We start from the raw sequence: 22162 nt of genomic DNA, 5'->3' as shown, positions 1-22162 counted from the left end.
TGAACCAGTGGCCGCAGATGAGGACCGTCGAGTTGCCATTAACCTCTCATTAGACGGAAAAGATGACACGTATAGTGCAGTAGTCTTATTACTTTTCCTCTCAATCTTTTGCTTTCTCATGCTAAAATAACTATTTATGAATTATTTTAGCTTCATTTTGCGGCTTTGACTTTCTACATAATTCAGATTATTTTTAAATGGAAAAAATACTGTTTTTTTTTGCCATTTGTTTATTTATTTAAATTAAAAAAAATAGAATTTCGATCAATTTTTTTGGCTTTCAAAAATAAAATTTTTAGTGAAAATATTTTACAAAGTTGAGTTTTATTTGCAGCACTTGCACTGAAAAAAAAATTACCTGAATCAAGCAAATAATTTTGAAGAACTTCTTCTTCTAAATTTGAGTAGAAAAATTATTAAACTAAGAATTTTTCATCTTGATTCAAGTTAATTTTTTTTCCAGTGAGTATTAGGATTCCATTCAATAAAACTCAAGCTTTATGAAGGCAGTCTTACTCGTTTTATTACTTGTGATTCACGGATCGTAACAAAAATTGGATCGTTTATATAAATTTGGTAATAGTTGCGCAAAAAAACATCCAAGCTTACATATTTACGATAAAATAAAATGTTAAGATTGTGAAAACATTTTTTTATTCATGTTCTTACATATTTTCTGCATATAAATGAGTATTAATCACGAAATAATGTCAATGCTAACAGAAAAAAAAACAAAAAAAAAAATGATCAGTGTGAAATACAATTATTATTAATTTTTTTAATTAGGATTTAAGATAAAAAAACAAAAAGTATATAAAAAGAAAATTAATTTCTTGATCATACATAAACAGACTTGTTATTTTCATTGAAAACATTATGTATATATTTACAGTATAAATCCATCTGCAAATGCGCTGGACTGTAACAACTCGAGTACGTAACTATTTTAATTAATGCTTGAATTAGTTATTTTAACTTGAATTATATGAATCATCTTGAGAGTTTGACACTTCCATAACGAAAATATAAACTCATTAAACAAATGACTTATTGAGTGAATATATTTTCACTACGGATGTTTATAATCAATGAAAGTGGATTGTTGTAATTGTTGAGTGGGTGATTTTTATGTTTTATCAAAATATAGCCAATTACTTTGAACAGACAAAAAATACATGAATTTTTAAAGCTCTTAGATTATCTCAATAAAATTTTATGTTTAAAAATTAACATTCTGGCACTTGACCAAAAAGAATTCGAGATTTATTCAAAAGTTACTAGATTTGAAATTCACCAATAAATTTTTATTTCCTTTTTTAAGATACGACAAAAAGTTTTTTTTTTTTTTTTTTTTTGTATCCGTATGCTGATTTTACGTAAATAAGAAATAAGTACTTTTGATAGGTTTATAAAAGCCACCAGTAAGGATTGTTTTATTTAAGTTCGATTAAAATTCTCAACAGGAGTTGAAATCAAAGATTTATGGCTTGTTTTACTGAATTTTAATAGCTGTATCTGCGCATTCGTCGAATTATGCTAATATTTCTAATATGCGTGTTCGGTGAAAGTGTATACGATGTAACCAAAGAAGTTTGTATTTATTTTGATAAAAATGGGGTAAAAGTATCAATTAGGGATTTAAAATTATTATACAGATGTTACGATTATGTTTTACTAATTTTTTGCAAATTGATAATTACAGGAAATTTTTCGCTAGAAATTTAATGTTATATTGAATAATTTTTAATTGATTTAATATTTAACAAATTAAGAATTTTCTTCACTTTAGGCCTAGAAATAATAAATAAAAAGTGTTATAGTTAAGATAAAAATTTAGTAAATTTTTTTTTAATTAATTTGTAAATCTGGAATTTTTTTATAATAATAATAATAATAATAATAATAATTCTCATTTTACTTGTAAATATTGGGAATATTTTTACAATTAAAAATTTATTAAAATAATCCCAAAAAATGTAAAAGATAATTCAACTTCTCTATCAAAGCAATTAGCATAAATTCTCCTACTTGACATTAAAAAACTCAATTTATATGTCTTATTCATATTAATTATGCTTCTTCGATAAACTTATTTAATTTTTTTACCTGATGAATTTTAATTTTCTTACCGGTCGCATGCGGAGTACGTGATTAAAATTAACCCGATGTATAAAATAATAAAACTGAGTATTTCTGAAAGTTTGAACCCGTGATTGATTATCGGTGGATAATTGATAGACTGAATAATTAGCGACAGTTTTAAAATAAATATCGAGCAAGGTTTTATTTTTGACATACACGAATAGAACGGAAACTACCGAGTAACAAAAATATAAATAAAAAATAGCAGTCTTGTAGTCTCGTAGACTGGTATACTTGTAATAGAAAGGTGATTCAGTAAATCAGTAGTTAATTTGAGAGAAAATAACATGATAAGTGCATTAATAACGGGTATGGGCCCGTCTAACATCTCCCGATATTTGTACGCCACTGACAAATGCGTATGTCAGAATGCGTGGGCCGTACTTTAACATATCTACTTGAGACGGTCGAAGTGCCCGGAGGCACCTGTATGCCGCCCACGAGGAAACAGCTCATGGGCAATATGTGAGATACACCTTGGTCGATGAGTTCCAATATACAAGTACAAGTATAGCATAACTATAAGCATAAGCAAGTAAAGTATCTCTGCTTCTACATTCATACATATATACACATAACATTATTATATATTGCATTATATTAGACGAGAAACGGTTAGGTATTATAATGAAATTCGTTGTTTGTTTCTCAAGTGTATCCAGACACGGAAGAAACTAGACAGGACTGCATCAGTGGCTCTGCATCTTGTCTCCCAGAAGATTACCTCTATCTTATAACTTTGATGATGATGCACTTTCTAAACATAAATTTTCCAAATTGCTGATCAAACATTCTTACCTTTTTACCTTTTTCATATTATATGTCTAATCTAACATTCTGATTCCGAATAAAATAGCTTCTATCATGGCTAATACTCTATTTTTTTTGTGCTACTTTTTTTTTTTTTTTTTTTTTTTTTTTTTGTATCAATTATAACTGTTCATGAGTCGGGTGATTTTGAAACAATTTTTCGATTAAAAATATAAAAAATTATAATTTAATTTTTAAGTATGTTTTGATTGAAGAAAAATATTTTTATTTAAATTTCAATTTGCAAGATTTAATAATTATACTTCAATACAGTAGTATCAAATTAATTAAGTAAAATTATGAATTGGGGTCAACCCTATTTTGGGCCATAACTAGGTGAAAAATTGACATTTTCAAATTTTTTTTATTGTTTGTTTTTACGGTGCATTTATGATAAAAAATTTCGATAATAATTCAATTCCGCCTATGCTATAATTTACAAACTATTTTTAACAGTATGTTGAAACAAAAGTATTCGAAGGTAGAGATGGTGGAAAAGTTAAGTAAGTAATTTAATAAAAAAAAAAAGCACAACGCAAAAAAAAAAAGTATGATCATGAACCTTTAAATAAATACCTTAAATAATTTATTTACTTACTGAATTTATTCAGACAGGTTTTATCTTATCGCGTTATTAATATTACAGAATTTTTTTTATTTGTATTTATACTTTATAATTGAATTCATGTTATCCGTCTATCGACGATATTGAATAATAGCTCATAAAGAACGATTGTTGTTATTATTATTAGCGTTGAGTTCTTCACTGCTGAAATGGACAAGTGCCGGTCTTACCATATTCGGCAAGGACGCTAGCTCGAGTTGGCTAGTCTTTTAAATATTTTATCTTTATTATACCACTCAATTTCTATCGGCCGATCAACTGAATTCAATCGCTGCAAATTTATGTTATTAAATTTATACAATCATCACTTGGGATCATTTTTATAATTATATTGATAATTAATCATTTTTTCAGGGTGTTCTTCTCTTGATGAACACTTGTAAGATCCTTAGATTTTGCTTTACTTTATTATTATTTTTTTTATTGATCAGATATCTTAAAAAAATCTTAAATTGTCTCACATTTACACAATAAAAAATTTAGCGTCAAAAAATTTTGTGTTAAAAATTTTTGTATTAAGTATTTAACACTTTTTCGTGTTAATTTAACACAATAAATGTTAAATTTACACATAAAAGTGTTAAATATTAAACACAAAATTTTTTACTGCCTATGTATTTTTTTTCTTGTCAAAATCATAATAGATATCTTTGAGTTTTTTTTCTAAGTTTAAAAAATATGACCATGACTCGTATTTGATTGACGTAATCGCTAACAAATATTGCCATAATAAATTTAGAGGCTTCCAAAAATAACAATGGATCATAAATTACCTTAATTTGTGTGTGTGTGTGTGATATAACACGTCACTTATGTTTAATATTATTTTTATGAATATTGTAACATTTAAAAAAATTTTTTTTTAACTTTTTTCAATCGATAATTATCTTGACTAAGTTTTAAATTGACTACAAGAAGAATCGGTAAATTAATTTGAATATTAAGCTGTTCACAACTTCTAACTTTTAAGACAATAAAAACTTCTGCGACTTGTTTTGTTCCTTTTACAACTTTTAATGACATAAATAAACTCGGTTCTATCAAAAGTACGCTAAGACTTCAATTAATGAACTTAATTCAATTGAAATTAAAAATCTTTTTAATGGAAATATTTTTTTTTAAATCGCAGTTTAATCGAGTTTAGTAATAGTATTTTTTAAATAAACTAGCTATCGTTGTAACTTTGATAACTAGGTGGTCAAACCGTGCTATTAATAAGTAATTAGAAAATTTTTTTATTGAAAAAAAATTGTCTCTTATCATAATAACTCAATTATTTTTTTTTGAGTAAAAATATTTTTTATCGTGGTGATTAATAAAAAAAATCGAAAAAATGTTTGAGTTTGGAAAAGTGAAATATTTTATCTAATAAATTAATTGTAATAATTTTATAAAAAAAATTCTAATTCAAAGAATTATCTTAAAATAAGTCTATTTTTTAAAACTAAACATTTATTCAGATTCTAATGGAACTTTAAAATCCTGAGAAAAATCTAACTCAAAAATTCTAAATGCCAAATATCCTCCAGATCCTTTACTGCCTATGTGAATAATTCCAATCCTCTCCAAAGGAAATTCTGGGGAGCCTTCTACCGGAAGAGCGTTGAAAAATGGCACTGTACTTTGTCCAGCATCCTTTTTCAAATCGGACGCTTGGAATCTGACAAATTGGCCTGGTTTTGAGTCGATATTATTTTCAATTGATTTTGTTGGATTATCTGGTTCGTATAACTCCAATTCGTCCCTGAAAATGATAATTAAAAATCCATGAACAGAAAAAAATATTGTATGTTCTAATTTTTCTTAAAAAAAAAAAAAAAAAAAAGAACCTTTTGTCTTGTTTTTTTGGAGCTATCCAATGTGTTAGAGGGTCATTGCTTATTTTTTTCTCAACAACGTCAAATGCCGACACCCGTATTTGTAATTCAACCGCGCCAAATTTCAAATGCGGTGAGTCAAATGAGTCTCCAGCATATCTGAATCTTACTCCAGTGATAACGAAGCCTGTAGGTGCGATCAAGTCATCAAAGTTTATACTTTCCGGATGTCCATAATCAAGTCCTAAAGCCAATGAACTTTTTTTCGAATTAACAATTACGACATATTGGTCAAGATATTCATCATAGTGAAAATCTTCGAGTTCCTTCCATACGCTAAATTCTACATTCTTCAAACTCGAATCTAATTTGGCTTCTTTGATTTGAACATGCATCAGGTTATCTTTTTTTATGAATCTAACACCGACGACGACCCTAAAAAATTAATTGTCCAAATTATATGCATTGAATAAATTTTTTTATGCTAATACACGGAAAAAAGTAAACTAATTAATCATAGTCGATTTGAAATAAGTATTTTTCCCGTGTATCAATTTAAAATTTTTTACTTGTTCTCCTTGATATTCGATACTTGGTCTCGAAAACTGATCGCAGTTACCACATTTGGTTTATCTTCGGGATGTCGTTGACAAATACAGACACAGTAATCACAGAAATACACTGTTGATGCTTGGTAATAACTGCTGACAGATTTTACGGTGTTTGGACACGATTCATTTTGGCCAGGACCGTAAACAACTCCGTTAGAGTCTTTAAACCATTGATAATTTCTTGACTCATTTTTCTCTAGCTAAAATTCACAAGTTTTGATTAAAATTTTCTTTTATTTGTTTATTTAATGTTGCAAAAATTTATTCTTCAAAAAATGTTATCCATTACCTCACAAATATCGAAACTTTTGGTAATATATCGGCATTCCTTGAAATCTTTGCATACAATTCCATTCGTGTTCTCCAATTTAGTAAGATCACAATCAAAACTACAATCTCCAGTACTACTAACTTCGTTTTCATTAACAATAACTGCCTGCATCATTTTTTCCAGTTCGTAATAAGTTGTTTTATTTATTTGATACTCCTCAAAATTTACTACTACCAAAAAAAATGATTAAAAATCTTGAATTTACATTATTTATCGTTAAAAAGTAAATAATTTGGTTAATACATATTGAAATTAAGTAATTAATAATTACCATCATTAACAACCTGACCGTCACATTGATAGATAAATTGTTTTTTACTTTCAATACATATTTTTTTATTTAACCGCATGGTAATTGTTAATTTTTTAATTAGAGTATCTTTTGTATTTTCCATAAAAATCTTTGGTGACTCTGTTAAAAAATAGGAGTTGATTAATTGCTTTAAAATTAATTGTAAACGCTTGTTTTTAGTTGAAATAACAACAAAAATATTCATTATTTTCCAGCAAAAATTAAAAAAATTTTTAATTAAAGAATTTGCGGTATAATTTCGCGTTTTGTGCTAAAGACGTTCCAAAAAAATTAAGATTTTTATTAATACATACTGTGTTCACAATACGCTCTCAATATTCCTGTAAAATAATTTACAGTCCATATTTTCAGGTACGAAGTGGTAACTAACCGGTAATACTCATAAAGCTCTTTGGTAATTGCAGTTCTTTCTCCACAAACATGAAGCCAATCTTCAGCCTTAATTATTTATAAATTAGAAAAATAAAAAATCTTTTCAAGATTTTTTTGTACAAATTTTCATAAATTATTTTTACTTACATAATTCAGACTGATTAAAATGGAAGTAAGAAAATTTTTATAGACGTCAGTAATAGACTCGGTATTATTCTTTGCATCGAACAAGTTTAAAACCACTGGTAAATAAAAACAAGGATTCTTCGTAGATGTTAAATAATTATTGTCTTGTAAATACAGTATACCCCGCACATACGTATCAATTATCTCACGTTTCACATCAATAACAGCAGAATAATCAAATAAAGATGTCGTCCATCGAGAAACGCCACTTTTTATTTCGTGATCGTCGAATAATTCCATGACATTGTTCATAACGACTACCCAATAATTAGTGTGGGGATCATTATGAATTCGATTTAATGTTTTTAAGACATCTATCATGTCACTGAAAATGACTTTTAAAATTTTATATGGTTCATCGTCAGACGATGTAGCGTTTATCAAGGTATAGTTATTCGTAACTCTATTCTCGAGTTTGTCCACGAAATTTTTTATAGCTTCTATGTCATAAATTTCAGACACGTCAATTGATTTAACAGTGATATGTAAGGTAAAAAAAATTAATAAGAAACTAATTCTTGTTAAAAACATTTTTAAAAATTGTTTAAAATTTGCGGAGAGGCTCTAAGTAGATAAAACTACCAAGTCATAGTAGCAACTGTCGGTTTTTTCCATTAATTTAGAACTTCTGGAGCTTATCTCAAATTTTATCGCTGCAATTAATGTTTTTATTATCGACTAATAGGTAAAAAAAATTCCCAATTATAAATGAAAAACTAAAATAATAATAACTGGCACTCTTGCAATCACTATGTGACTACCGTGACTTGTGAAGTATGAATAAATAAAATTTTGCTTATTCTCTTAATAATATAGATTATTCTAAACCGATAAAAATTGGAAAAAAAAATTTTTTTCAATATTTGATTACGGAGTAAAGGATTTATAAATTAAAACCTGTAATATTTTTGATTGTTTTTATTTATTTATTTTTTCATTCAATGTACAACTTGATTTCGTTGATAAAATCAAAGGATACAACCAGTTTCTTATGATTAGAAATAATAGTTGTAATAAAAATAATAATAATAATAATTATGAGTTATTATTATTTAAAATAACAACAATAGCAATTTTACATACTAAATCTTACAGTAATAATAATAATTAGTAGTAATAACGATTAATTTCGGTAAATAATCGTTGTTAAATTTAATTAAAATGAAGAAAGAACGGGTAGTGATGACGAAGATAACAATTATTAAAATTACACAATATTTGACAGCAAAGTATATCATAGTAATTGATATTATATATATACAGTAGAAATAGTTACAATAACTGTAAAAGTAATAGTTTTAGTGACAATAATAATGAAAACAGTTGGAATAAAATATTCAATCAGATATCATGATAATGCCATCAAATACGACGAATGGGGTTTATTAAACTTAGGCATAAGTGCACATACGTGGGCGTGCATGGATTTTATTATAAATTATAACACACTAGACGCCGCCCGTACTCATAATATCCACTTTTATTTGATGTTATACGATCGTAATTTATTTTTAAGTGTAATCGTTGCAGTCTGAATCACGTACATAATTAATTTGCTGCTGAAACCTCGGAAAAATTTTTTTACACGATAATATTTAATTAAGAGTTCGCTTACATAATAATGTTGTGTTATGTGTGATGCAAATAGAAAATTTCATTTGATACATTCTTCTGTAGTATATTAGGCGAATAATAATAATAAAATCAGTGGAATTGGGCCGGATCTATTTATAAATATACTTTGTTGCTCTAATAAAATTTTTGCATTTATTCTAAGCTATGTATAATGCTAAAAAATAGTTTGGGTATTTTTATTTCTATCGCGCTCTTTATGAAGAATTTTTGTACGACCGATTTATTGTTTTATTTTATTAAAATTCTATTTATACTTCTATTATTATACTTGATTTTTATTAGTAAAATTTTTCGAGTTAAATTAAGCTCAAACAAGCCTAAATCCGGCTTTTACGGTCCAAAAGTATCTTGTTATTTAAATGGTTAATTACCATTTTTAAAATTGAATTTTTAAACTACTAATTAAGACACTTGGTATGTAAAAAATGCTCCTACACAATTTTGGTATAAAAAAATTTTTAAACATTGGAATGACACCTATTCTGATACGATATCTAATGCAGTCTGTTAGGGGTTTATTTTATAATATTTTAATATTATAATTATTAGTTTTCTACATAATTTTACTTGCTTAAAATTATTTATTATTGCTCCACTTTATTTACATTTTTTACAATAAAGCGAAGGCTAATTAACATGCAAATAAATTGATTTCAATAAATATAACCAATAGACTATATAAATCAATAATTTTGAGAAAACAATTTCACTTAAGTCATTTTAAAAAATTATGTTTACAGTCAAGAGTTTTTAAAAATTGCTACTGGAATAACATCGATAGATAAAAATTCTGTGTCAAATATTTTGACGTTTTATACAGCGTATATTCTGTAATTTGTTTATGTACAAGTGTAATTTTAGCCTAAAATTTTACTTTGATTTAAATTTATTTCCAAAAAATATTTTTCAAGTTTTTTTTTAGATTAATATAATTAAAAATATAAGAAAATTTTTTTTTTACTCGATTATTAAATCTAAGTATAGTTTGAGCATGCGCAAAAACTGACACAGAATTTGTATGTGCTACTAAATTTGTGTTATTCTCGTATCAAAATTTTTCTCTGTCGCTTGAGTGAAATAGTTCATGATTATTTTCTAGAAAGAAGAAATTTGAGTTAAAATAACAGACTTATAATTTTTAATTAATTTTTGTACAAACGGTTTATTAAATATCTTGCCGATCATTTTTAAGTAATTTTAAATTTTTGAACCCTTCAGACACTAAAAAACACCCGTGTCCAGACGGGTTAAATTAAAAAAATTTTTTAAATATTTTTTACTTCCCGGTAAATTTTTTTATCACAAAAAAATTTCAAAAATATTTTTAATTATTAATTAAAAAAATAATATAAGTTCCAAATTCAAAAATTTACCGCTACCGTAGTTGCTCATGATTTTAGTAATTTATGTGACTTTAAACAATTAAAAAAAAAAAAAAAAAAAAAAATCTGATAATTTAAATACCTAATATTCTCCAAAATTAATTACGAAACATTCAAGGTTTTTTAAATATCAATATCGGGTTCCCAAGAAATAAATCATGAACTTTTTGCCCAACACAACTTTAAACTAAACTCTTGCATTTTACAAAAGGTCTTTAATTTTTAATAAAAAAATCATTAACAACTTAAGACACTCAATGTCTAAAAATGAATTTAGCGCGGATCTTTTCAGCAACTTTAACTTTAACCATTTAAATATATGAATTATCGTCATCTTAATAAGCGACAAATCGATAACTAACATAATAATAATAATAATTAATTGATCATATACATTCTATAATAATAATAAATATAATTTTCAAGCACCATCTTGAGAGGCTAGCTACTCTCTAGGTATCACCGAGGTATTTAACTCGCTGCTTTATTGAGTTTAAAGTAATAATCACGGTAATAATTATATCATAATAAAAAAAAAAAGCTCAAGGACGTCAAGTTTCCTTCTGAAAGCCGGCTTAATCTTCCTCTGTATGTCACTCTATAATTAATTTCTCGGAACTGGCCGCAAGTACGATAAAGAGGAGAGTCCAAATGAAAAACAAAAAAGGAAAGAAAACATCCTTAGCTACTTCCGCAACGATATTTTTATATTTAATTTTTATTGTTATTGGATATGCTTCTACGTTTTTTATTATTTTTAATTATTTTCTGATATCTATTGTCATCTTACGCTTTAGTTATTTTATTTTAAATATCATTATTATTATTATTCTTTTGATTTAATCTGTTATTATCTCACTTGAAAGCTACTGTCACAAATTACTGTTGATAATCGCTCTTATTAAGCCCCGTTGTAAACAACGGATTTACGTCAATTTGATTCAGTATTAGAGTAATAAAGAATATTTGACGTTATTCGCTAATTGTAAGATTCGAAAATAAAAAAATTAATCTAGAATTATTTTTTTAATATTTTTAAATCAATTAATATTACGGCTTAAATGAAATATTTTATTATCAAAATCAAAATTATAATTATAAACAACATTTTTAAATATAAAATTTTTTTTTTAATGTTAAATTGTAAAATAATTGGATTATTTTAATGTAATAATTATAATTATGACGTAAAAATTACTAATTTAAATTCTTATTTATTATTTATCATACAAAAATATGCCTTAGTTTATATTTATGATGTGACGCGGTCGTAGTTATAGATACGACCGATAAATTAGCGCTCAGCTACTGTAAAGGTTACACGCTTATTTAAATTTGACAACGTGTTATACAAAGTGGCCGTACGATATAAGGTGACTGATAAATTAGAGTTAAGGCCATTCTTAAATGATTTATTCCTTTTTTTTAAAAAAAATGTCGCGGTAAAATATAAATTTATTGCAATTTCAATTATGAATTAATAAAAAAATATTATAATTTATATTGTATAAGTGAAATTTAAATTTTATTTCTGAGCATCAAATTTTTTTAATCATTTTTAAAAATTTTTTTACTCGAGAAATTTGTTGTCAAAATTTTTGAATAAATAGCCATTAAAGAGTTAAATTTTTTGAAATTAACAATTGTTTTGACTAGAAAAAAATATTGAAAATAAATTCTTTAACTTTAACTCAAAAAATAAAAATTATTGCAATACTTTCACTTTAAAAAAAAAAAAAAAGAGGAAGGATCAGTTAAAAATGACTTTAAGACTTTTTTAAATTACTTGGATTGCAATAAAATAAAAATTAAACACATCAATCGATTTATAAATATCCTAAAAATTCTAAAATAATTTTCCACATATTTATAATAAATCCATCTAGATACAAACTGTAAATCTCATTAGGTCCAACTGGTATAACTACTTGCATAAAACCGCAGTGAAATTTAATAAAACCTTAAAACTAAAACCTTAAATTCTTACCCTTATTTCAAATACTGTCAGACGCAACTGACATCGCGCGTTTGTAAACAGGAGCGGGAATTCTGGAAAAATTACCGCGTTCATTAGCAGCTTTAGGATCTTTTCTAGGACTGGTAACAACTGGAACTTCTTGAGGGAGAGCAACAGTACCGTTTCCGTCAATCCACGCCCGCGTGAATTCTAGATTAGGTTCTCCGTCCGTAGCATGAGTCTGGTAATCTCTCAAGAAGTCTTGGAGTTTCTGGACGACTTGTTTGTCATCCTGGAGATGACCGACTTTTTGTAGGATTTGCTCCAGCAGGGGATTAGCAGCTTTGGTCGGAGATGACTGGAGAGAGACACTTGAGGCCGGTGGTTTTATCCGTCTTCCGTTTCTGTCATACTGGACGCCGTTCATCAGCGAGGACTTGGGGAGACTCTGTCTTACAGAATTTTTCCGTGAGAAATTTGTGGGCGATGCGCGATTAGCATTTCCGCTAACAGAATTATTGTGGAGCGGGGAGGACGGATTTACGAAAGTGTCTGACGACAATCCGGGTCGTTGTCGCGATTGCCTGCCATTCCAGGTATTACTGCCGGCTGTCAAGTGGTTTTGATGAGCTCGTGGTACCGCTGATGCTTTACTGACAGTTACAGCCGGTGGTAACTTTTTAATGCTATTTCTCACGGCATTACGTTTTAGAGGACTTCCTTCGGGGCTTGAATTACCCTCTCGTGGCGTTCTACTACCCGAGGAACATCTCGACAGATTGCTGTTTTCGCGAACCATTGAATTTGCACGAGGTGTCCGTTCTCCTGACGAACTAGTGACACTTCGTGATGGTGAATTACGTAGTGGGCTCGCCGAAGATGGGGATACTTTTGTTTTTCTCAAACCTGTTTCTATGCTCTCCGTGTCGACACACGAACGCTCCTTCTCTAGTTTAGTGAACGGTTGTTCTGTAATCAAAATTTTAGTTTTACGGGTTAGATAATTTTTAGAAACAGATTTTTTTTTTTTTTTTTTTCGTTAAAGTATCAATTACTTTTCGGAAGTTATTTATTGGACATTTACAATCGATCAGTAAAGAATAGATAAATTCAAAGAATTAAAAATTTTTGTGGGAAATAAATTTATTTTTTTATAGAATTTTAGAATTCTAAGTATTGATTTTTAAAATTTATGTCTTAGTGAAAATTTTATCTATTTTGATTTATTAAATAATTAATTTTGTTCAATACTTAAATTAAAATGAGACGTATTAAGAACTTTGGCACCAATAGCAAGAAAATAAATTTTGATGGTTCCTTAAACATTATGAAAAAGATAGTTTATCTTGAATAAATAATAAAAAAGATAATATTCATGATGTATGAATTCGTACTACACTCATTGTTTGGATAATCATAAAACTTAAACAAACAATAAATTTAATTTATCAGTAGATTTACTTTGAGTCTCGGAGTTTGGTTATTATTTAAACGATGGCTGGATATATTATAAAATAAAATATAGTTATAAGTTCAAACGAGATTGAAGATTGAAATAACATATAACATCCTTAAAATTGCAACTGATGAGTAACTTTAGTAGTTACAGATCTGAATAATTCATGACAACAAGCAAGGAAGTTGTGCTTAAGGAAGATTGAATGTAGGTGAGGAAACTCGTCGCGCGTTTAAAGTTGTTGTGATCGCGTCTCTGATTACAGGTAAGTACCGCGTATAGATGACTCATCTGAGCCCGAAATGGAAGGTGTATCGTGTACCATACGGCAAACTACGCATTTCACTGCATCACTGCATTACAAGTCCTTCGTTTGCTTGATCTTCAAATATAGAAATCCAGAAAGGACTCAATAACTTGTAATTGTACTCAAAAATACAGTAATTTATCAGTATTAAATGTTAATAATAATATTATTATTATTATTGTTGCTAAAAAAAAAAAATGTGTGCAAGATATTGTATAATAGATATTTTTTTTTCTTTAAACAAGTGTCAACATAAAATGATTGTAAAATAATTATTTTTTGTCAAGTGTTGAACTAAAAGAACTCGATGTAAAACGATTTAATGTGTCCAGTCAACCTACGCGTGTCCTTCTAGACGATTTACGTGGTTCTAAGTGCTGCCGGCGAGCACATCACCAAATTCGTCTTCAGCAGGAACCGCAAAAGATTATAATTTTTTAGATTATCTTGAGAGAAAGATTCAGTAGTTTGCATAACGCGTGGGTCTGCGTAAATGGGATATATATCTTTAGTTTTAAATTTTCACTGTTTATCTCGAAATATATTTCAATTTAAGTGCTCCGAATATTAATATTAATAACTGCAAAAAATTACAATTCCACACTTAAATATAAATGTATCTAAATGCACAATAGCAAATTGTTTGATTTATCGTAAATCTTTATATCAACATTCTTAAAGTGCACTCGAATGTAATTAAAAACTTCGTATTTTAATTACAATTTTATATCGCTCATTTGGCTGTGATGTGAATTTTTATGAGACGATGAGAATGAGTTGTTGATTGAGTGCACTAAAGTTGAATTTGTTCGTGGAGGTGAGCGACGCAATTAACTCTCTCGAGGCACTTGCAATTATAAATTCCAAGTATTAAATTATTCTGATGAGCAAAGTGAGAGCTAACATTGTCAGTAATTTTTTTTTATAAATTTTTATTCAGCTTACTGTTGACTGCTGATCATCACGATAAATTCAATGCTAAAAATTCCAAAGTGACACTGCGCATTTTTATTGAAATCACTTAGATTGTTACTCAATCAATCACGAGCCGATTTATTTTTATTTACATGTCAGTCAGTTGCATTTTATTGCATTCATTTATTTTCTCAATCACTTTATTTTTATTAATTATTAATTACCAGCCAAACTACTTGCTTCATCAAACGTTATTTAATTTTTCTATTCAAATAAAAAAAAATACAAAACTAATTAATTTTTTTTTCAGATTTATATTAACTCATTGGCCTTTAAATTTTTTTTAAAAAACTTTCAATAAAAAATCCGTGAGTTATCTATCTTACTGAAATCAAAACATTAGGAATTCAAAATTTAATATCAATGCAACGATTAATGTCATAAAGCTCGACTGATACTTATCTGATTATCAAGTTAATTTAAACTTCCTAATCTCCACTCACGCTTGTCTTCTTTTAAGAACCAGTTATCTGTAAGATGACACTTGATTCTCTTCAACGATCCTTGAATCATATTTCTATAATCCCTACCCCAACACGAAGATAAAGAACTAAAAAAGGATATTATTTTGATCAAAATCCCCAGTCGAAATCTTAGGCATTGATTAAAATCGTTAATTTGACTTCCTCGGGTCTAAATAGTTAAATGAACCGGAAATTAACTTATTAAAACTTCAAAATATTCAATTAGAGTTAAAATTTTTTATTTGATATTCACAAAATTTTTTAACAGGAGTTTTGTTTGGTTAAATTTTGAAATTTCAGCAAAAATTCCTAAACAAAATTTCTGTTAAAAAATTCTGTGGATATCAAATAAATCGTGACACACCAAACTATCTCAGAAAATGCCCAAACACAGCTCTTATTAAAAACGGAACTCAAAATTCCAATTTTAAAAGGTTCCTTTTCAAGATTGAATATTTAACATAAAAATTTTTTACTGTGTAATATAAATTTTGAAAAATCATGTAGGGTTAGTCATAATCTAAGATTTCGAAAGGGGATGTTCTAGACTATCATTTTTTTTTCCGGGAAAAAAAAAAAAAAAACATTAATGCAATCTTGGAGAAAAATAAAACTACTTTGATTAAGTGTTGTATTTAAAAAAAAATTTCTCACTTTATTGAGCTGACTCTTGAGTACTACTTAAACTAATACTAATGCTACATATATTTAAAAAGCTTGAGTTAAGTTACACGAATCAAACGGCGGAGAATCGCTTCCTGAGACAGGTTTGCGGTTCGCCCACGTTGTTTTGCCACGAAGAGATCTCTTTCTTCTCTTCCTTCTTCTTTGTCTAACATATTATCTCATGGCACACGTACGCTAAATGTCAGCCCGGCCTTCTTTACGGTTTCATGCCCAAGGTATGAAACCACCTTAGATAAATATATATATGTATACATATACATTTATATAAATATATATATCTTCGTGTACTTTGAATATTAATGCTTTACTATCTACGGGGTGGTCCGAACTCGTGAGGACCACGGACTTGGTTAGGTACGGAGTACCGACATTGGTCTCACGGTGGCATCGTCACGACGATGTGGGAGCTGGTAAGAGCAGGAGAGTAAGACCGAGAGAAAGATGTACTCGAGGAGAGCGGGACAACATGCGCACGATTCAGTCTTATGTGGAATTAACTACCTTTTATAAATAAAATAAAAATTTATAATACCATTAATAACTTTTTGCTTTTTCTGCAATAATTTAATTATTGTTTTATTTGTTTATTTATCGTAACTTTACTTTGCTTTATGGATTTTATTATGCAAGTCATGTTGGTTCATTTTATGGATGTTTTTGAAATCGATTTGCAGTGATGCATTTGATGTAACAGAAGAAAGAGTCTTTGAGGCAGAAAAATTTTAATGGGCCTTGATGTGTTGGAAATATTAACGCTGATTTGATTCAATAGACTTGCATTGCGATAAATTGATTTTCATCATTTCAAAATTATTTTAAATCGGCGTAACATTTTCGTGTTATAAGACAACTCTATTTTTATCAATTCCATGAAAACTAACGGTTTAAAAATAATTTAGTTTCTTTTTTTTGGTAAGACGATTTTGAAATAGTGTTGGGCCCTTTAATACTGTTTTTGGTCACTTAAAATTATTTAAACATTACTTAGTTTTGAGATTAAGTGACTGAAAAAAGGACAATGACTACAAAGGTGCTTCTATCTTATTTCCCCTAAGGATATGTTTCTATACTAACATCTAGCATTAATTTACGTCACATCCCAATTCCAAGCGCTTTCTGTCCCCCATAACAATCCGTGACAAATAACAAAGCCTTTGCGGCCGTTATGTAACTCGCAGACAGTTCCTTAATTGAATTATCAGTAATTTTTCACCGTAAATTGATGCGTTTTAGAAAGTATGGTAGTAATCAAGAAGGGTGTTGATTCAACACCCCTAGAGCAGAAACTAATAGACCGCAATAAATGTAGGCAAGGGTCAATCAAATTAATGATACAATCGTTTTTTTATTTATTATATAATTGTGTGTTCTATTAAATCTAGAAAAATGAAAATTTTTTTTATGAACAAAAGAAAATTAATCACATAAGAAAATAAAAAATAAAAAAAGGCTATATAAATTTATGATGACTCAAAATTACTTTCACAGGATACTTCTATTTACATTTAAAAAAATTTCTCCGTGCTCGGGTGTAGGTTTAAAAAGTTTAAGTCATTCGAATTTGAGATAAAAAAGATTTGAAAAATTTTTGATAATTATTCCGAGATAAAAGGGACTATTATAAATTAGAGCACGGTAAGATTAAATAAAAGGCAGTTTGACAAGACCACTTACAAGTTCTGAAAGGAATAAGACTCGAGGTTGTCAAACTGCCACTAATAATATTGAGACAGTTGCTTACGAGATTTTATGATTAATTAACTCAGTTTATAGTTAGTACCGGTTGAAATGTTAAGTCTATAACAGATTTACGATAATCGTTAAATTACATAAAAGTTCATTCATAGATTTCATAATATAGCGTAATATAAGATAATAACTATCAAGTATTATGCATTAATTCATTCAACTTTGTGACGAATTTAAAAAGTCGTGTTTGTCGATTGTAAATTCCGATAGAATAAAAATAAAAATAAAAATAAATAATAAAAGTATCAGTGGAATAAAAAGTTTGGAATTTAATTGAAGAAAGAGAAAATCTATGAAATAATCGGATCAAGTATAGAAGTGAATAACTCACTTGGACAGTCGACAACCGTGGGTGAGCCTTGACTGTTGGTAATACCAGTACCGGCGGTGGTGGTGCTGGTACCGTTGGAAGTAGGTGCTGGTGGCTGAACAGCGCCTAAGCTCCTATAACCCTCATCAGACACCTCACTCCCGTTATCTGAGTGCTCGCCGTCATGACCGGACTTTGTATAATGGCACACATCCTTTCCGAATGAATCGATTGTTTCTTCTTTTATTGCCGGCGGACTGGGTGTAGGACTGCGACTATTGCTCGAGTCCTGACCGCACTTGTAATTATAAATCGCCGGTTCATACTTTGGTGTGTCTTCTTTGTCGAAAGCACGACGTGCTACTCCGCCCTCCACCACGTATCGCTTTGAAAATTCTTCCGAGAGAGGAACTTTTGAACGTATCTCCTGGTGAAGATCTTTCTTAGGATCCTAAACAGTTAGTTTTATTGTTAATTAATTTAGAATTAACATGGCGAATTGTGGAAGGTAGAGTGGAGCTAATTTTATACGAACAAAGGTTGAGGTCATTTAATTGCTGCCTATGTTAAATAGAAAGTTTTATTAAGAAGATATTTATAAAAAAATCAATAATTTGATTAATACAAATAAAAAATTTTAAGTTTATATTATCAAAAAAAAACTTTAAAAACCAAGAAGATTGAAATAAAACGACATTTTGCTTCAAGTAAAGACAAACTGTTCAGAAGTTTGTGTTATAAATTTTAAAAGTGACTCTCTGAGTAGGAACACCTCATACTACATTGCGCCGCCTGGCGTAAAAGTATGTAAATAAGACACGTCATCTTAATTTAAGTAGAAAAATTTTTGAAGTGTAAAATTTTACTTGTTTTTCGTAAATTTTACTGGATACATAAATTTTTTATCTTGATTCAAGAGAATGAAACTATTCAAAATAATTTTCTTGGTTCAATAATTTTCCTCTTGCATTAAGTTAATTTTTTTCTACTTTTACTTTCACTCAATTAACAATTTTTTGGCTCAAGAAACTCAATGATAATCAAATATTTAATAATATTTAATAATTACAATCTGAAACTATAATTTTTCTAGTTTTCATGACTGAGGATCTTTAAAGGATATAAGTATAATTTATACAAGTCTAATTTTATTCTTCTCGTGAATAAATTAATAACAATTTGCTCGTATTAGCCCCACTCCTTATCTTTCTTCTATGAATTTTTTTTTTCAGTGATAAATCATGAATAACAAGAAATTATAAATAATGACGTAAAAAAAACTACCTGGTAGTTATCCTGGTGACGAGTGTGATACATCTGTGATCTGTTGTCGTACTTGACTTGTCGTATTTCTTCATTCAATGCTTTTCTGGTGGCATCAAGCGGACTCGTACGACCAGGCTTAGCTCCGTCTGGTTTCGGCGTCGGGGACCTTGACCGCTGCTTCCTCTCAAGGTCGTTACCAGGCTGGTGCACTGGACTCCCTTTGCTCTGAGGAGTAGGACTCATTGATCGGTTGGCTAAGCGTGTCAGATCCTCACCGAGATGCTGTCGGGTTGCGTGATGCGGCGTCGGCGAGCGAGATCGGTTCGTCGATACGCTGCGTGGTGTTTGAAGGGAGTGAGCTGCGGGTGTCTGCTGCTGCTGCTGCTGCTGCTGCTGTTGCTGTTGCACTGTACCACCACAGGAACCGACACTTGAAGCCGAACTCCTGCGTGTTCTCGGAGGTGATCTTGATTAGAAAAATTCGACTCGTTTTAGTATTTTTATACTTACCTCCGTTTTTATAGCTAGTTAGTTTTTTTTTTTTTTTTTATTTCAAGGAATCATTTTAACTTACCTTTCGTAATGCACCTGCGCGCTACCGAGGTCAAAGGATCCGCTGGCTTTTTGAATTAGCTTCGCAGAAATCATTGATCGATGTGCTAAAATATTAATGAAAAAAAAAAAAATTTTCATTATTTTTACACTAAAAAAAAAATTAATTTAATTCAAGAAAAAAAATCTTTAAATCAAGAAAATCATTTTCAAAAAATTCGTTTTGATTTAAAATTCAATTTAAAAAATATATTCTTAAAATTCAGACTGATAAAAAATTAAATTGACTTAAATTAATAGAAAAAAATTTACTTAAGTCAATAATTATAAATTCATTTTTTCTTAATTTTTTTTTAAGTGATTTTGTAGGAATTAAATTTCTATATATATTCTGTCTTATTTAATATTCAAGTTAAAAAGCCTGAATTTTTGACTACATACATTAAAAATATTTTTATCATTTAATTGATCTATCGCCTATAAATTAAGAATTTAAATAAAAAAATCACAAATTTAATTAAAAAATAAATTATAATAACAATAAAAATAAATACTTGATAATAATAAATGTCAATATTCTTAAGAAACACTACAATGGAAAGTGTTTTTTGACAAATGGGAATTGCAAAATTAACTTACAAGTACGACAGCGACAGGGATCGTGTTTGTCGAGATAGTGACTGAGAGTGTCCCAACCGCCGCCCACCCGTACCATAACGTGGCTTCTTAAAATTCTTACGAAGATGAGGACTTTTGTGTCACCGATTCTGTATTTTCCTTCGGAGACGCGGATCATCGGGAACTGGGTCGGGCAAGTGCATTTTTCTACCAAATCGCGAACCTGGAACAATTAAACAAACATTTTATTAGAAACAAATAAACTATTTTTAATTTTTTTTTTTTTTTTAATTAACAAATTTTTGAATGGATGAATTTTTAACTTGGCAGCTCAGTTCATACTTAAAAAAAATTATAATTAAATACTCAGAGCAGACATTATCATAAAAAAAAAAAAATTTTTTTCAGAAATGAAAATCAGAATTGAAAACTTAAAAATTCATAATAAATTGTTAGTATTATTATTAATATTCTTACAGATAAAAATATGAAGTGTTCATACTCGATTTATCAATAGAAAAGAAACTTTCGTTCTATTGACTCTAAGTTTTATATTATTATACATAGACTGTAACTTATTATGTAATTGTCGACACACATGTGTGTTAATATTTATATCCTGATGTAGAGACATATTGTCGATATATATCCAGGCCTAAGACATGTGGACATGTGTCGAGATACTTGTTTATATTATTTGAACATAATTACATCAACGGGAAATATATCAAATAAATACGATAGAGAATTGTTAGCACTGAATTTAAAGTGATATTCGTAATTGCAATTTGTTGTACAATAGTTTTCCCTGTCCTGTCACCGTACTCTTTTATTTTTTAAATTTCTGTTAAATATTTATTTCTTCATCAAGTTATCAATTGTCTTGTCGAGAGATAAATATCTAATGGAATCGTGTACCGATAAATATCGTGTGTTTGTATGCTGACACCCACTATGCCGTTTCTTCATGTACAATCATCTGTGAAGTTAAATTATTTACAACACTGGTAGTTAAACATACCGAAATGTTTTTTAGTCACGGTTATAGTTAGATGAATGCTAGGAATTCATACAGTCTTATTATTTAATATTATTATGCTGCAATTTACTCGATGATGATTTTTTATTAAATTACTTACTGACACCTTGTCATTATTAATATTATTACTTTTATTCAGTTATTTAGTAGGCAAAACATTTTCAATTTATAGCTTTTAAACCTGTCGATTTTATTATGCGTAGTTTCGAATGCAGTTAATATATTAATGATGTAATAAATTGTGGTTTGATGCATATTTTTGAGTTTAATTTTTATTTGTTTATTTATTTATTTATTTATCTGGTAAGAAATTCTATCGAGGTGTAAAAACACCTGTTTATAAAAAATAACAATTTTTTTATAATACATAGACTTTTTTACTAAATTTATGTCGCTAATTCAATGCAAAGAAATAATAAGTACAAAAAAAAATCAATTAAATTTTTTTAAGTAAAAAAATATTAAAAATTTTTTGACAGTACAGTGAATTTTATTTAATACTTCATTATTCGAAAAAATAATTATGAAAATTAAAAATAAATTTTTCTTTAATTTTTT

The 22162-nt window shown here is 28.4% G+C and overlaps 3 protein-coding genes across 4 annotated transcripts in view; 1 reads left to right on the top strand and 2 right to left on the bottom strand.

Moving 5' to 3' along the window:
* LOC141526105 (uncharacterized) overlaps positions 1–22162 on the top strand; it is a 50064-nt gene that overhangs the window by 10953 nt on the left and 16949 nt on the right. The gene's annotated exons all lie outside the window — the stretch shown is intronic.
* LOC141526368 (uncharacterized) lies at positions 4906–7528 on the bottom strand. Its single transcript, XM_074241354.1, has 7 exons — positions 7169–7528; positions 6943–7087; positions 6608–6748; positions 6295–6506; positions 5964–6205; positions 5407–5829; positions 4906–5321 (listed from the first exon to the last, which is right to left on the bottom strand). Exons 1-7 carry the CDS (start codon positions 7526–7528, stop codon positions 5030–5032), a joined length of 1815 nt encoding a protein of 604 aa, XP_074097455.1. The 3' UTR covers positions 4906–5029.
* LOC141526104 (uncharacterized) overlaps positions 8142–22162 on the bottom strand; it is a 65964-nt gene continuing 51943 nt past the window's right edge. Inside the window, exons 4-8 of one of the 2 annotated variants that reach the window (XM_074240887.1) lie at positions 20587–20788; positions 19970–20054; positions 19414–19840; positions 18151–18580; positions 8142–13150 (exon numbers count right to left, since the gene is read on the bottom strand). In XM_074240887.1, the coding sequence (XP_074096988.1) occupies positions 12219–13150; positions 18151–18580; positions 19414–19840; positions 19970–20054; positions 20587–20788 (2076 nt within the window). In that variant the 3' untranslated portion in view covers positions 8142–12218. Of the gene's footprint in view, positions 13151–18150; positions 18581–19413; positions 19862–19969; positions 20055–20586; positions 20789–22162 lie in introns of both variants that reach the window. The other variant, XM_074240885.1, reaches the window with a different exon arrangement.

This window comes from Cotesia typhae, unplaced genomic scaffold (assembly GCF_013202065.1).
Source record: "Cotesia typhae breed Kobodo isofemale line unplaced genomic scaffold, CoteBio_Ctyphae contig_33, whole genome shotgun sequence".
Classification (NCBI taxonomy): Eukaryota; Metazoa; Arthropoda; class Insecta; order Hymenoptera; family Braconidae; genus Cotesia; species Cotesia typhae.
Note: the sequence above shows the minus strand (reverse complement) of the source record. Positions and strands in the feature narration are given on the sequence as shown.